Source organism: Lissotriton helveticus, chromosome 2_1, assembly GCF_964261635.1.
Source record: "Lissotriton helveticus chromosome 2_1, aLisHel1.1, whole genome shotgun sequence".
Classification (NCBI taxonomy): domain Eukaryota; kingdom Metazoa; phylum Chordata; class Amphibia; order Caudata; family Salamandridae; genus Lissotriton; species Lissotriton helveticus.
Window position 1 is genome coordinate 457,902,952 of NC_136059.1, and position 15,123 is coordinate 457,918,074.

At 52.0% G+C, this 15,123-nt stretch overlaps 1 protein-coding gene across 7 annotated transcripts in view; it reads left to right on the top strand.

Moving 5' to 3' along the window:
- The window catches only part of DDX4 (DEAD-box helicase 4), a 1,965,714-nt gene that overhangs the window by 1,650,787 nt on the left and 299,804 nt on the right, over positions 1-15,123 (top strand). For all 7 annotated transcript variants that reach the window (XM_078675096.1, XM_078675100.1, XM_078675101.1 and 4 more), the window contains one exon: positions 9,583-9,728. In XM_078675096.1, coding sequence (XP_078531222.1) covers positions 9,583-9,728 — 146 coding nt within the window. The remainder of the gene's footprint in view (positions 1-9,582; positions 9,729-15,123) is intronic.

The window sequence follows — 15,123 nt, forward strand, 5'->3', positions numbered from 1 at the left end:
GAGATTTCTATTTCTATGACCCGGCCCCATCTTTTGAGCCCGAGTACCAGGCGGTGGGTGATGAGGAGGATTGGGAGGGGTCTGAGGACCCTCTGGCACGTGAGTGTCAGTCTTTTGCGGACTGGACAGGAGAGCTTGGGGAGGCCAGTGGTCTGGACACTGCGCCCCACACTGGTTTTGTCTCCCCTCCTAGTGTGGCTACGGAGGAGGGGGCTGCTTATAGCGTGGTGCTGATGAGGGCGGCCAAGGCCTTGGGCCTTGAGCTCCCGTCGCGGCCGTGAGGACTAACCTCCTCACTGAGGTCCTTAAACCGCAGTCAAGCTCGGCCGAGCCTCTGCTGCCGTTTAATGAGGCCTTGTCAGACGTTCTTTAAGGGCACTTGGTCCAGGCCCGCCACAGGGCAGCCTGTGGATAGGAACGTGGCCAGACGCCACCGCCTGGCTCCGGGTGACCCTTGCTTTCTGTCCACCCATCCCACCCCTGAGAGCCTGACTATCCAGGCCTCCAATTCCCAGACTGCATTCCCGTCGGCTCCCCCCGACCGGGAATCCAAGAGGTACGAGAATTACGGGAAAAGGGTATTCTCCTCCCTGAGTTTGGGATTGCGGTCAGTCAATACCACGTGCCTCTTGGGCCGCTACACCCACTCTCTGTGGGACGCGGCCGTGCTGCCAGAATGCCCGTTGGAGCTACGGACTAAACTCGGCTAGGCCCTTGTGGAGGGCCGAGATGCGGCGCGGTACTCCATCCGGTGTGGGCTGGACACTACCGACTCTCTAGGCAGAGCGATGGCAACGACGGTGGCGATTAGTCATCACGCCTGGTTGAGGTCTGCCAATTTCTCGGCCGATGTCCAAAACACACTTCTGGACATGCCGTTCGATGGCCGTCGCCTCTTTGGTGACAAGGCAGACCATGCGCTTGAGCGCTTTAAGGACTCCAGGGCTACGGCCAAGTCCTTGGGCCTCTCGGCCCGCGCCAGCAAACAGGTGCCTTTCGCGGCCAAGCAAGGGGCGCCCCCACACGTGCTGCCAGCCACGTGCCGCAGTCTAACATCCAGCGCGGTGGCGGCCGTGGAATCCGCCGTGGCGGTGGTCGGGGACAACAGCGAGGACAGTCCACACCTGGCCCTGCGGCATCCGCCTCAAAACCCTCCTAGTCCGTGCTTTCAGGCCCATGTGACGCCAGTGGGGGGGGCAGGGTTCGCCATCACCACCACCACTGGTGCACTGTCACTTCGGTCAGGTGGGTGCTGCAAATCGTCCGAAAGGGCTACTCCCTCCCCTTCGAGGCGTCCCCTCCAGCCATGCCACCGCAGTACCACCGCGTGTCGGGGATCACTTGCAACTTCTACAAGAGGAAGTTATGGCCCTTTTGGCCAAGGGGGCCATCAAGCGCGTTCCTGGGCCAGAAGTAGGGTGTGGTTGTTACTCCCACTACTTTCTGGTACCCAAGAAGGGCAAAGGAGGCCTACGCCCTATCTTGGACCTACGGAACGTCAACAGCTTTCTCCGGAAAGAGAAGTTCAAGAAACGGACATTGGCTCAGGTCTTAGCTGCCCTAGACCTGGGAGACTCCATCAATGTGCCGAAGTCACACCTGTGTCCCTCTCAGAAGCTCCTCTTCATCGGAGCGGTTCTAGACTCGGTGCAGTTTCGGGTTTATCCTCCCGAACAGTGGGTTCGAGATATTCAGGCTCTGATTCCGATCTTTCAGCCTTTATCCTGAGTCTCGGTCAGGTTGACGCTGCGGCTTCTGGGACTGATGGCCTCCTGCATCCTTCTGGTGCATCACGCCCGTGGCGGATGCGGGGTCTGCAGTGGGACCTGAAGTTTCAGTGGGCCCAGCATCAGGGCAACTTGTCCGACCATGTCTTGATCTCGGAGGGCTTGCAGTGGTGGCTCACGGACCGCGATTGGGTCAGCGGCAGATCCCTCTCCCTACCCCAACCGGGTGGGCCACATGGGAGATGCGGAGATCAGAGGCATCTGGTCTCCGGCGTAGTCCCAGCTCCACATCAACCTTCTGGAGCTGCGGGCGATCCGACTTGCACTGAAGGCATTCCTCCCCTCTGTCTGGGGGAGTGTAGTTCAGGTGTTCACGGACAACACCACCGCCATGTGGTACTGCAACAAACAGGGCGGGGTGGGGTCGTGCACCCTATGCCAGGAGGCTCTGCGCCTCTGGCAGTGGCTGGAACATCAGGGCGTGACCCTGGTGGTTCAACACCTGGCAGGTTCTCTGAACGCCAGTGCGGACAAACTCAGCCGTCGGTGCATGATGGATCACGAATGTCGTCTGAACTCGGACGTGGCGCAAGGCCTCTTTCAGCAGTGGGGAGAGCCTTGGTTAGATCTATTCGCCACAGAAGAGAACGCACAATGTCATCAGTTCTGCGCGTTGGAATTTCCAAGGCGGCACTCGCTCGGAGACGCTTTTCGTCGCGAGTGGAGTTGCGGTCTTATGTACGCCTTTCCGCCTACACCACTTCTGCCCAGAGTGCTGAAGAAGATCAGGCGCGACTGGGCCCAGGTTAGCCTTGTGGCTCCGGACTTTGCACGAAGATATTGGTATCCAGAGCTACTCAGCATGTCTGTCGATCCCCCGATTCGTCTGCCTCTTCAGAAGGACCTTCTGTCGCAGCAGCAGGGGACGGTACTCCACCCAAACCTGTCCAGTCTCCACCTACAAGGGTGGAGATTGAGCGGCGACAGTTGAGGCCATTTGACTTGCCTCCTGAAGTCTGTAATGTCATTCTGGCAGCCAGGCGTCCCTCCACAAAGTCGGTATACACCTGCAGGTGGAACAGATTTGTGGCATGGTGCACGGCAAAGGCTGTGGATCCACTCTCTACCCCCCTTTCTGAGGTTCTCCTCTTCCTTTCTCTTGCCCAGCAGGGCTCTGCTCTTGGCGCTACCTTTCTGCCCTTTCCGCCTTCTTAAGGCTACCTGATCAGCCATCTTTGTTCAAGTCCCCAATTGTAAATAGGTTTTTGAAGGGCATCACTCATATGTTTCCTCCTGTTCCATTCGTGATGCCCCAGTGGGACTTGAACCTTGTACTTACTTATCTAATGTGTGCTTCCTTTGAGCCACTCCATAACTGTCCTCTCCGTATTCTTACCTTGAAAACTGCTTTCCTGGTTGCCATCACCTCTGCCAGGGGAGTGAGTGAGCTCCAGGCTCTTTCTTCCACACCCCCTTTCCTCTCTGTCCATCCAGACAAGGTTGTGTTGCGGACAAGACCCTCTTTCCTGCCCAAGGTTGTCACGGCCTTCCACATCGGGCAGTCCATCACCTTGTCCACCTTCTTTCCGCCTCCGCATCCCTCGAAAGTGGCAGAGAGGCTCCACCGTCTGGACCCAAAACGTGCGCTATCTTACTATCTGGATCGCACACGCCAGTTCCGGGTGGATGACCAACTCTTTGTTGGTTACGCGGGCGCTAAGAAGGAACGGGCGGTGCACAAGCAGACCATCTCTCGGTGGATCATCTTATGCATCCAAGCGTGTTACTCCTTGGCAAGGAAGGAACCTCCTGTTGGGCTGAGGGCTCATTCCACTCGGGCCACGGCGACTACAACTGCCTTGGGCCGAGGTGTGCCTTTGCAGGACATTTGTCAGGCAGCTACGTGGGCCTCGCTGCACACGTTTGCGAGACACTACTGCCTAGAGAGCCAAGTCCGGAGGGATGGCTTCTTTGGCCGTTCTGTCCTCCAGGACTTTCTGGTGTCATTATTGGTTCGCAGACCCACCACCGGGGTTGGTATTGCTGGGGAATCTATTCTAAGGTAAGGAATGTATCACTAATGTCTCTTTCAAATGCACAAGTTACTACTTGTGTAACGATATATCTGTAAAAGACATTAGTTAGTGATAGATTCCTTACCGACCCACCCATCCTCCCAGTTCTGCGAACCGATATCTAGGGTTAAAGTCATCCCCTTTCAGGGCCCTAGTTTCATGGCACCAGTGTTGGTTCTATCATGGCTCTGCGTATCTGGCGCGGAAAAGCTGTTTATAAGAACTGACGTCAGCACGCGGAGGCGGCAAGTGCTCCGACATCATCACGACGACTGACGCGGACGATGCCTACCGACGCGCATGGGTACTGCTACGCAAAACAATTCCGGATCCAGTCTGACGCCAGGGGATATTCTAAGGTAAGGAATCTATCACTAACTAATGTCTCTTACAGATATATCGTACACAAGTAGTAACTTGTGCGTTACTATGTGTCTATATATAAGGTAGGTATAGGGATACTATACCTAAGCAAGGGGTGATTACACGACCTTGCCCCAGCTGAGTGACCAGCCAGCTGTGTCAATTTAGGTGGCCAGCCAGGGGTGGCATAATATATGCTGCAGCCCCTGGTAGGCCTTGGGTGCACCTATGCCCTGAGTACCTATCGTACACTTATACAGGGACTCACAAGGGTGACTCAAAATCCAATTTGGTATGTACCTACAGTACATGGAGTCCATTTTACAGAGAGAGCAGATAGCCTGGGGTCCTGAATAGCAGGATCCCAGGCCAACTAAGTCGAAAACCAGCTAAACACTAGGCAAAAAGTTGGGGGTAACCATAAGTCAGGTATCCACCTTCCTACACCACGTGTCTTGTCGCCTCCACCGATCTCAGCTGTGCTGTAGTCGTGAAGAGAGGTCTGGAAGTCTGGGTCTTGTCAGGCTCTGTGCTTGGGTTCCGGCGGGAACGTCGAGAAAGCAAGCCGTTGAATTGCTGGATGGTGCCTGGTTGCCCAGGGTGGTCACTCCTTGGCCACAAGGGAGATTCTATAGTCTTCAGCTTCAGCAGAATGTCGAAGGTCCAGAGTTTCGTGTCAATTTTCGGTTCAGGATTAATCTAAAGTCTCAGGACTCAGCTCCTACCTTTATACAACTAAAAGGGGCTGGATTACTTTCTAGGTCCCTCCTATGTGTGGGACCAGGAAGAGGGGTGGTTACACCCCCTCTCCTTAGTCCAGTTTCGCGCCAGAGCTGGGGCTGGAGTGCCCCAGCAACCGTTTGAACTGGGGTATGCAAGGAGCACCTAGTGTGCCCCAGGCAGTGTCATTCTATTCAGCCCTCCCTGTCCCAATACACAAATTCCTGTCTGGGGTGGTTCTCGCACCTCCGCAGGCAGGAAACCTATTGTCCAAACCTCCGTGACTTGAAGGACTCCCAGCAGCAGGAGGTCAGACTTGTGTCGGTGGCAGCAGCGTCCATTTTGTGACGCTGGGGCTCTGGTTAACTTTAACCGGGATAGTCAGCAACAACATGTCTTCTCCCTCTAGAAGGGTGGAATGCTACCCCCGTCTACAGAATTGGCGAGGGTGTAGTATTCCAAAGCGTATGACACCTTACACGACATGTTTGGATAAAGCCAAACCAAAATTAGCATTAACCGCAAGGATTATAATGCACTTAAAAGTATATGGTATGGCAATATCATAGAACAGCTATAAGGATATGGTTCCCAAAGCTGCAGACAGGCTCAGCTCATGCTAGAGCACCATCTCACACATAACCAAGCACTCTGCCTCCAGGATTAAGGCCTGCCATAGGAGTGACTTATAGGTGCATATGTGTCTGTGTATATATATATATATGGTTAGATATAGGTTTACTATATCTAAGTAAGGGGTGATTACACCACCATTCCCAAGCTGAGTGATCAGCCTGTGGTGTCAGTTTGGGGCCAGCCAGGGGTGGCATAATACATGCTGCAGCCCCTGGTATGCCTTGGATGCACCTATGCCCTCGGTACCTATGGTACACTATACAGGGGCTCACAAAGGTGACCCAATACCCAATCAGGTATGTACCTAAAGCACATGGAGTCCATTTTATAGGGGGAGCAGATAGCCTGGGGCCCTGAATAGCAGGATCCCAGGCCAACTAAGTCGAAAACCAGCAACCCCCCCTGCCAGTCCTGGCGGCGGGGGGTAGCATTCCACCCTTCTAGAGGGAGAAGACATGTAGTTACTGCTTTACCCGGTTAAAGTTAAACAGAGCCTCAGCATCACAAAATGGATGCTGCTGCCACAGACACGAGTCTGACCTCCTGCAGCTTGACGGAACTCCCGCAAGGGAGGCCTGGACATTAGGTTTCCTGTTGAGGGAGGTGCTAGCACCTCCCCAGACAGCCTGTAGTGTATTGGGGCAGGGTGGGTTGAATGGAAACATGCCTTTCCAGACACTGCCTGGGGCACACAAGGTGCTCCATGCATAGCCCGGTTCAAACCAGTTGCTGGGGCACTTCAGCCCCGCTCTGGCGCGAAACTGGACAAAGGGAAAGGGGTGTAACCACCCCCTTCCCAAGTATTGTATTGTATTGTATTGCATACTTTTATAGCGCAAATTGTCACCCAAAGGGTATCCTGGCGCTTTGACTTATCCAGACCAACGCAAAACACAGCACTACACTGCCCTGGGGAATAGATGGGACTTAAAGCCTTTCTTAAATGTCAGGAATTCCCCCGTGCTCCTTAGTCACTGGCCGAGAATTCCAAAGTTTGGCCGCAGTATATCCAAAGGAACGGCCTCCCATCGGTATCCTCCTGATCTTAGGGACTGTGACCAAATATGCAGATGAAGTTCGCAGGGGTCTGGAGGTCGGGTACCAGGAGAAAAGCTCTTGTAGCGGGACAGGCCCCTGATCATGGAGGGCCATAAACACTATACACAATCCATAGGAGGGACTCAGCAGGTAATCCAGCCCCTTAGATTAGTATAAAGATAGGAGCTGTGTCTAGAGACATTAGATTATCCTGGAACGAAACTCTGAAACGAAACTCTTGGACGTATGACTTTCTATACAGACTAGAAGACTGAAGACATCTCCCTTGTGGTCAATGAGTGACCACCCTGTTTAAACAAGCACCACCAGTAACTTGCCGGTTTGCTTTGTCGACGCTCCCGACGAAACCCGAAGACTCAGCTACTCAGGACTGGACTTCCAGACTTCTTGGACTCCGACCCACATCCACAGCAAAGCTGAGACGTGTGGCGGACACTAGAGGCGTGGGACCAGACTCCCTGGACATCCTGCACTTTGCTAATAGTGCAACGACCGAGGCACCCTTGCAGTTGTGCATTGGGGTAAGAGAAGCCCCAGACTCGAGCGGCATTTGCACCGAAGCTCAGCCCTCCCCACTCCATGAGTGCCGCTTGGGGCCTGCTCCTGCATTTCAGCTCAACGCGTCTTCCCGGTTGCTAGCCCGTTTGCTAGTGAGCCCTCTGAAGATGATCCTTTAAATTTACACCACTTGCCTGGTTGCTCTGGGCTTGCTCTAGCTTCCCTACAAAGGAGAAGCTGCTCAGACCTTGCCGGTCTGACCTGAAGCCCATCTTCACTGCCTGCGTGGATTGCGTTTGCCAAGGCTTGTTGGGTCCAATCCGGATACCGACACCGCAGTAAACTAGATCCTTCGTGGGATAGCTCGAACCCAGATCCTGATCGACGCGACGCCTCCTGGTCCTCGTGGCTGCAGAGACAAGCTTCACCTCTTCACCTGCAAAACACCCGACATCGCCTGATTCCTTCCTGCTCACTGGCTAGTGACCCAGACTCTGTCCCCTCTGCTTTCAGGTTTTTCTCTTCTTCGATCCACCCTTGAGTACACCCGGACACTTTTCTCCTGGTCGCCTGCAGCACTTCTTTGCAGCTCTCCATAGGAAACAGCGACGAAACCCGACACGAAAAGACACCTATGCACCCGGCTTCCCTGGGTGAGGTAACTCGGGTGCTCCCGTGGGTGTTGACTCTCGAAGTGTCCTAGATTAACAGGGTTTTACCGTAGTCCATCCGGAAGTGTCCTTAATCAACTACTTTGTAACTTTTCCGTTCCCATTATAACTCTATGGTAACTCACGACTGTGTTCCCACACTGCACACGTCTCCCGTGGGCCTCTTACTTCCTAACCTTTGATTCTGTAGTGTAGCCCCAGCAATTCCCTAGGCCTATTCACTATTCCTGAAGTGGTTCTTATACCACTTACTTAGTATATGGTTCGTGGGGCCCCTAGGGCAGAATTGTATTTTGTGCAACTTAACGTATGCTCAATGAGTAACTTGTGATGTATTTCGATCTCTGACCTCCTAAAGAGTTCAGAGGGGTTGTGTTAGAAATAAATACATATATATTTGATATATACCTTGTGTGGTGTCCTTTCATTTGGTATTCAAGGGATTATATATGGTAAAACAGCTGGCTTTACATGCTCTCTGAAGTTTTAGCCTAAGACTGCTGGTCCATGCTACCACTAGGATAGCTTGTCTATAAGGTTGACTTTACAACCAATAAGGGTCGTTTAGACTGGCGCAAGGTGCCCACTAGAATAGTGGACATCATATACCAGGCTAACTTCTCAAACCGGAGAGATGGCTTTTTTGGCCGTTCCGTTCTCCAGGACTTTCTGGTGTGATCTTGGTTCGCACACCCACCACAGTTGTTGGTATTGCTGGGGGATCTATTCTAAGGTAAGGAATCTAACTAACGTGTTTATTTCAGATGAACAAGTTACTTCCCTTCGGTAATGATATATCTGTAAGAAACATTAGTTAGTTAGATTACTTACCGCCCCACCCATCCTCCCCGTTCTGTGGACCGATATCTAGGGTTAAGGTCATCCCTTTCAGGGCCCTAGTTTCATGGCACCAGTGTCGGTTTTTATCATGGCTCTGCGTTTCTGGCACGGAAAAGCTGCGTATAAGAACTGACGTCAGCGCGCGAGGGCGGTGTCTAAGTACTCCGTCATCCCGAAGCCGACGGAGGAAGCGGAGCCACAGACGACGCCTACCGACGCGCAGGGGTACTCCTACGCAAAATTTTCCGGATCCAGTCTGACGCCTGGGGGTTATTCTAAGGTAAGGAATCTAACTAACTAATGTTTCTTACAGATGTATCGTTACCGAAGGTAAGTAACTTGTTCACTAATGTGTTAGTGAGCGTGCATAATAAACACTGTGTGGTTCTTTTTAGTTTAACTTGTATTACATGATTAATCCTGGTAAAACAAGCTGCTTAACACTCCTGGACTAAGCCTGAAGGATGCTCTCCACAGCTACCACTTAGAGAGCTTTCTATAGTTGTCTAGGACCACTAACATCACCATAACGGTTGTCTGGATCAGTGCAGGGTGCTTCACTTAAATAAGTGTACACCATATACTAAGCCAAACTCCTACACTCACTGTTTCAGCAACATTGTTGCCTCATTATTTCATTAAGTAATCAGAATAACAAGTTTGTCAAGTAGGAAAAAACTGTCTGAACCAGCCAGACTCTCAGGTTGTAAGATGGAACATGGATTAAAAAAGGTGTCCTTTGACATTTCCTCTTTTCTTGCAAGTTCAGTCCAATTTCTAATATAAATTTTTTTTGTTAAAATGTGTTACCATTTGTCTTGTATTTTAGAACTACTTCATGTGCACTTTTTGTTTTAAACTGGATGTTATCCGGTTTAGGTTTTCTTGACCGTTTCTTTGTGAATTACTTTTAAACATTTCACTGTGTCATTGTGAATTACTTTTAAACATTTCACTGAGATAATATACTCCTGCTTTTATTTTTCTTCTCAGCTTGGCTAAAGAATTCTTAAAGTCTGATTATTTATTTGTTGTTGTTGGACAAGTTGGTGGAGCCTGTAGTGATGTTGAGCAAATAATAATTCCAGTTGGCCAACATGGGAAAAAGGACAAATTGGTTGAAATTCTGCAAGGCTTGGGTAACTTTCCATGCACAAATTACTCTTGTGATGTTCTTGGATCTATATTAACGTGTCATCTTATAGTCTTTAGTTTCATGTTTAATACTGATTTACAGTGATCACATGGAGCTTTTAAATTGTTTTGTTGACTTAAAACAAAAAATCTAGCTATTAAGAAAATGTTTTCAGTTTGCATTTTCGGCAGCTAGTAGGAACGCATAGCTGAACTCCACGTTTCACTCCTGGGAAAAAGTGTCATTGCCCACACTCCCTGATAAGGTATTTAACTGTAGAGGCTGGTAATCTAGTCATGAAGCAAACATGTGTATTGTCCAGTGTCCCCACCTTTCCATTAGTGTCCTGAAGACTTCAGGTCCAAGTTCTTTTGACTCTATAGGTACTCTATCCCTGCATGTGATTTTCCAGGCGCAAATGCCAAAATTGTTGTCCCACTCAGTTAAGCGACTTCTGCCATGTTTATTCCAGGTTATTTATGTGCTGAACTGGCAAGATGTTGTCCTTCAGCTGTACGCAGCATCTCGCTCTCTCCTTGGTCCAACATTTCACCGCAATTTATCTGGCTTGAAGTTGATACCTATAGGAAGTTCCTCTTCTGACCACCTTCCTCTCCACAGATTTCCCTAGCTGGTCCCCGAGCCCAGCCTGCTGTCCACAAACTCTTTTAGAAGCTTTGGGTTTGAGCTGAAGTCACTCTTCCATTCCATACCACCATATGATCCACTTACTCGTGGACTTACTCATTAGTACTGTTCATCCGATACAGATTTCTTACCTTAGAATGATCCCCAGGTGTCGAACTGGATCCATAATTTGTTTGCTAGCAGTACCGTTGCATGCCGGTAGGTGGCATTGTTCGACTTCACATGATGTCGCCGGATTCATCCCTGCTGCAATTTAAGTATGCGGTGCCTATATAAGCACCACCCCAGCGTGCAAACGTCAGATTTGGTCTTTCCCCACTAGTCGGTGCAGATCTGAAGAGAGCTACCCCCATTAATCACCTTTTGACTGAGCTTTGTTGAAGCTTTTTTGAGAAAATCTTCACCTGGTGTGCCAGGGGTGTCTACTAGATAGACCGACTTCAAGCCCTTCCACGCCTGTCACTAACAGATGTCGGTGACCGGCCTACACCTTGTTTGCCTCTGGTGCCTGGAGTACGACCATGACGGTAAGACCTCCAGTGGCTGTTGCCATAATTTGCAAGGCCTTGAGGGAGCGCTCCCTCAAGCTCCTTGCCAGTTGACGTGTGATGCCATGACAGTCTGGATCCCGGTCGAGAGGAAGGGATCGGTCACAGAGCCCAAGATCTTAGTCGCACTTGAAGTCGTCCGGGCATTTAGTAAAGTCCCACAAGAAAAAGAACAAGACGTCAGAGGTCTTTGACTTCATCCTGTCTGTCACCGTCTTCCGACTAAAAGAGGGAGCATTATCACTTGAGTCCTGGTACCGCACTTGAGCCTGAGCCGACCCCACAATTCCCTGAGTTTCTAAGAACCAGAGTGATCCCCGCTCAACTCGTGAGTTCTACAAGACTTGCACCTCAAATTTGTCTGGACCATCCCTACTGGCATGCCTTCGGGCCCCGTAGGTTCAGGAGTCCCTACTGGTTCTCTGACAGCAGGCCATCCCCCAGTGCCAGTTGGGCCCCTTGGATTCAGGGATAGATCTGGACCCCTGCCTGTCATACCACCTCGACCTTCCCCGACACCGGTTCTCAGCCATGCCATCCACATTCTCATCTCTGACACGGAGCGAGAAGGACATCAACTGACTCCAGCTCCGCCTGGAGCTGTGCTTCCCAAGTCGGAGCCTGGGCCTTATTCCTAAGGGCTAGGAATCGAGGAGGATTGGGAGGGGTCGCTTGACCCCGATGTATACCAGCCCCTAGACCCCAAACCAAAATGGACTGGTGTGAAGACTAGACTAGACACCTCACCAGATAATTTCTTTTTTTCTCTTGTTACTGTGGCTATGGAGGAGCGAGCATCTTTCTATGGTGGAGAGAAGGGTGGCTGATCCGTGACCTTCAGTTGCCCTTGTGGCAGTCACGACCAAACTCTTAACAGAGGTGCTTCAGCCTTGAGTGACCCCACCAACACCAACATTGAACTTTTTCTCCCTTTTAATGAAGCCATTACAAACATCCTACCTGGTCCAACCCCAGCACTGGTACACCTGTGAACGGGACTATTGCCCACCGCTATCGCCCTGCTCCAGATGGCCCGAAGTTCCTCAAACACACGCTACCCCGAAGAGCTTGGTCGTCCAAGCCTCCAACTCCCACTTAAATCCTGGTGCATTCTGTACCCCTTCATCTGATAGGGAATCCAAGAGGATGGACACCTTAGGCAAGAACAATTTTTTCTTCCAGCAGCCTGGCACTTAGGTCGAGGCCATGCCCTTTGGGATTCGGTTGCACAGGTGCTTCCAATAGTCCAGGATGAGGCCCGGGCCATTCTTTCCTAAGCTGCTTCTGACAGGGGATATAGGAAAATAGCATATTTCTGGTATAGTTACCCCCACTTTTTGCCTGGGGTCATTGTGTTTTGACTGTAGTACACTGGGATACAGCTGATTAGGACTCCGGTGTCTATGCTCTGTCTCCTAAATTCATTGCTAATTACTTTGTGCACCCCACAATTGATATACTAAGTCCCTGTTATATAGTACTAAGGTTCCTAGGGCATTGGTACACCAGGGGCCTCCAGTGGACTTAAGCATGTATTGTGGCACCCGTGCAAACTGTCCATGCAGGTCTGCCACTGCAGCCTGTGTGAAATGGTGCTTGTACCTTTCACTTCAGATATAGGGTTTTCCATATATCCTAATAAATGCACTTAAAACCTATGCAACATAATGTAGGCCTTACAGTCCACAGGCAGGGTGTATGGTTCTAAGATTAGCATAGGCCCCTGGGAGCATCTGACCTGATGTGATCGATTCTATTTGTTGTATATTTCTTACCTTTTGAATTTTCCCTAGGCATCAGTTACGATCCGAAGTTTTTCTTCAGCAGAACCCTTGAACGTTGTTAAATGAGATCTGACGGCTTCTCGTCAGTCGTGGGCGCCGGGATGACTTCGCGGGACCTATATAGATGCCGCCTGTGCGCTTACGTCAGTTCTTTTTCCGCGCCAGCCTTGCACAGATCCGGAGAGAGCTTACCCCTTAGCCGTTTTATGACTAATCTTTTTCGACTTGTCAGTTTTTTTCTTGTCTTGGACTCCTGTTACGTCAAGGATGTCCCAAAGTTGGACTGGTTTCAAGCCCTGCGGCTCACGTCACAGGGAGATGTCAGAGATGGATCAGCATGTCTTTTTGGTATCTGGAGGCCGACCACAACCCAAAGTCGTGCTCAGAGTGCCGGGCCATGAACCCGAAGGCTTCCGAGAGCAGTCCCGAAAGGTATTGAAGGCCCGGCGCTCAACTCCACCTCACTCCCATTTTCGTTCCAGAAAGGTCTCAAGTATGGTTGCGGAGCCCACACTCCTCGTCACACTCGAAGTTGTTGGGGAGGGCTTAGGGTAAGTCAATCAATCAATCAATCAGGTCATTTGTAGAGCGCACTACTCACCCGTAGGGTCTCAAGGCGCTGGGTTGGGGGGGGGTGCCGTTACTGCTCGAACAGCCAGGTCTTGAGCTTCTTCCTGAAGGAGAGGTGGTCTTGGGTCAGGCGTAGGTCGGTCGGGAGTGAGTTCCAGGTCTTGGCAGCCAGGTAGGAGAAGGACCTTCCTCCTGTTGTCGCTCTTCGGATGCGGGGGACGGCGGCGAGGGCGTGGCTGGTTGATCTGAGGAGGCGCTTGGGAGTGTAGAAGTTGATCCGGTTGTTGAGGTAGCTCGGGCCTTGGTCGTGTAGGGCTTTGTGTGCGTGGGTGAGGAGACGGAAGGTGATTCTCTTGTTGACCGGGAGCCAATGCAGATCTTTCAGGTGTCCGGAGATGTGGCTGCGTCGGGGGATGTCGAGGATGAGTCTGGCCGAGGCGTTCTGGATCCGCTGGAGTCTCTTCTGGAGCTTGGCGGTGTTTCCGGCGTAAAGGGCGTTGCCGTAGTCCAGTCGGCTGGTGACGAGGGCCTGGGTGACCGTCTTCCTCGTCTCGGTGGGGATCCACCGGAAGATCTTGCGTAGCATGCGCAGGATGTTGAAGCAGGACGAGGAGACGGCGTTTACTTGTCTGGTCATGGAGAGGGAGGAGTCCAGGATGAAGCCCAGGTTACGTGCGTGGTCCGTCGGTTTGGGTGCGGTGCCCAGGGCGGGGGGCCACCAGGAGTCGTCCCAGGCGGAGGGCGAGGAGCCCAGGATGAGGACCTCCGTCTTGTCCGAGTTCAGTTTCAGGCGGCTGGTCGTCATCCATTCGGCTACCTCTCTCATCCCTTCGTGCAGGTTGGCTCTGGCGGTGGCGGGGTCGCTGGTCAGGGAGAGGATCAGCTGGGTGTCGTCGGCGTAGGAGATTATGTTGAGGTTGTGTTGGCGTGCGATGGCCGCGAGGGGGCTCATGTAGACGTTGAAGAGGGTGGGGCTCAGTGAGGATCCTTGAGGGACGCCGCAGATGACTTCGGTGGCCTCTGACTTGTACAGTGGTAGGCGGACTCTCTGTGTTCTTCCGTCGAGGAAGGAGGTGATCCATTCCAGTGCCTTGTCCTGGATTCCGATGTTGCCAAGGCGCTGTACTAGGGTGCGGTGGCAGACAGTGTCGAAGGCCGCGGAGAGGTCCAGGAGGATGAGGGCCGCTGTTTCTCCGTTGTCCATCAGAGTTCGTATGTCATCGGTGGCAGCGATGAGGGCGGTCTCGGTGCTGTGGTTCGCTCGGAAGCCAGACTGTGAGGGGTCGAGGGATCCATTCGTCTCGAGGAAGGCGGCCAGCTGTTTGTTGACGGTCTTCTCGAAGACTTTGGCCGGGAACGGGAGGAGCGAGATGGGACGGTAGTTCTTGAGGTCGGTGGGGTCTGCTGTGGGTTTCTTGAGAAGAGCGCTGAGTTCGGCGTGCTTCCAGCTCTCAGGGAAGGTGGCGGTGTCGAAGGAAGTGTTGATGATGTCCCGCAGGTGGGGTGCGATGACAGCGTCGGCCTTGTTGAAGACGTGGTGAGGGCAGGGGTCAGTCGGAGATCCGGAATGGATGGAGTTCATTGTTTGGATGGTGTCTTCGGTGCTGATCGGAGTCCAGGTGCGGAGGGTGGTGGTGGGTGGCGTTGTTGCGGTTGTGGCTTGCGTTGGTTGGTTGCTGAAGCTGTTGTGTATGTCCGCGATCTTGTTGTGGAAGTAGGACGCGAGGGAGTTGCAGAGGTCTTGCGACGGGGTGATGTCGTTGTTTCCGGCGTTGGGGTTGAAGAGCTCTTTCACGATGTTGAAGAGTTCCTTGCAATTGTGTGCGTTGTTGTCCAGCCGGTCCTTGTA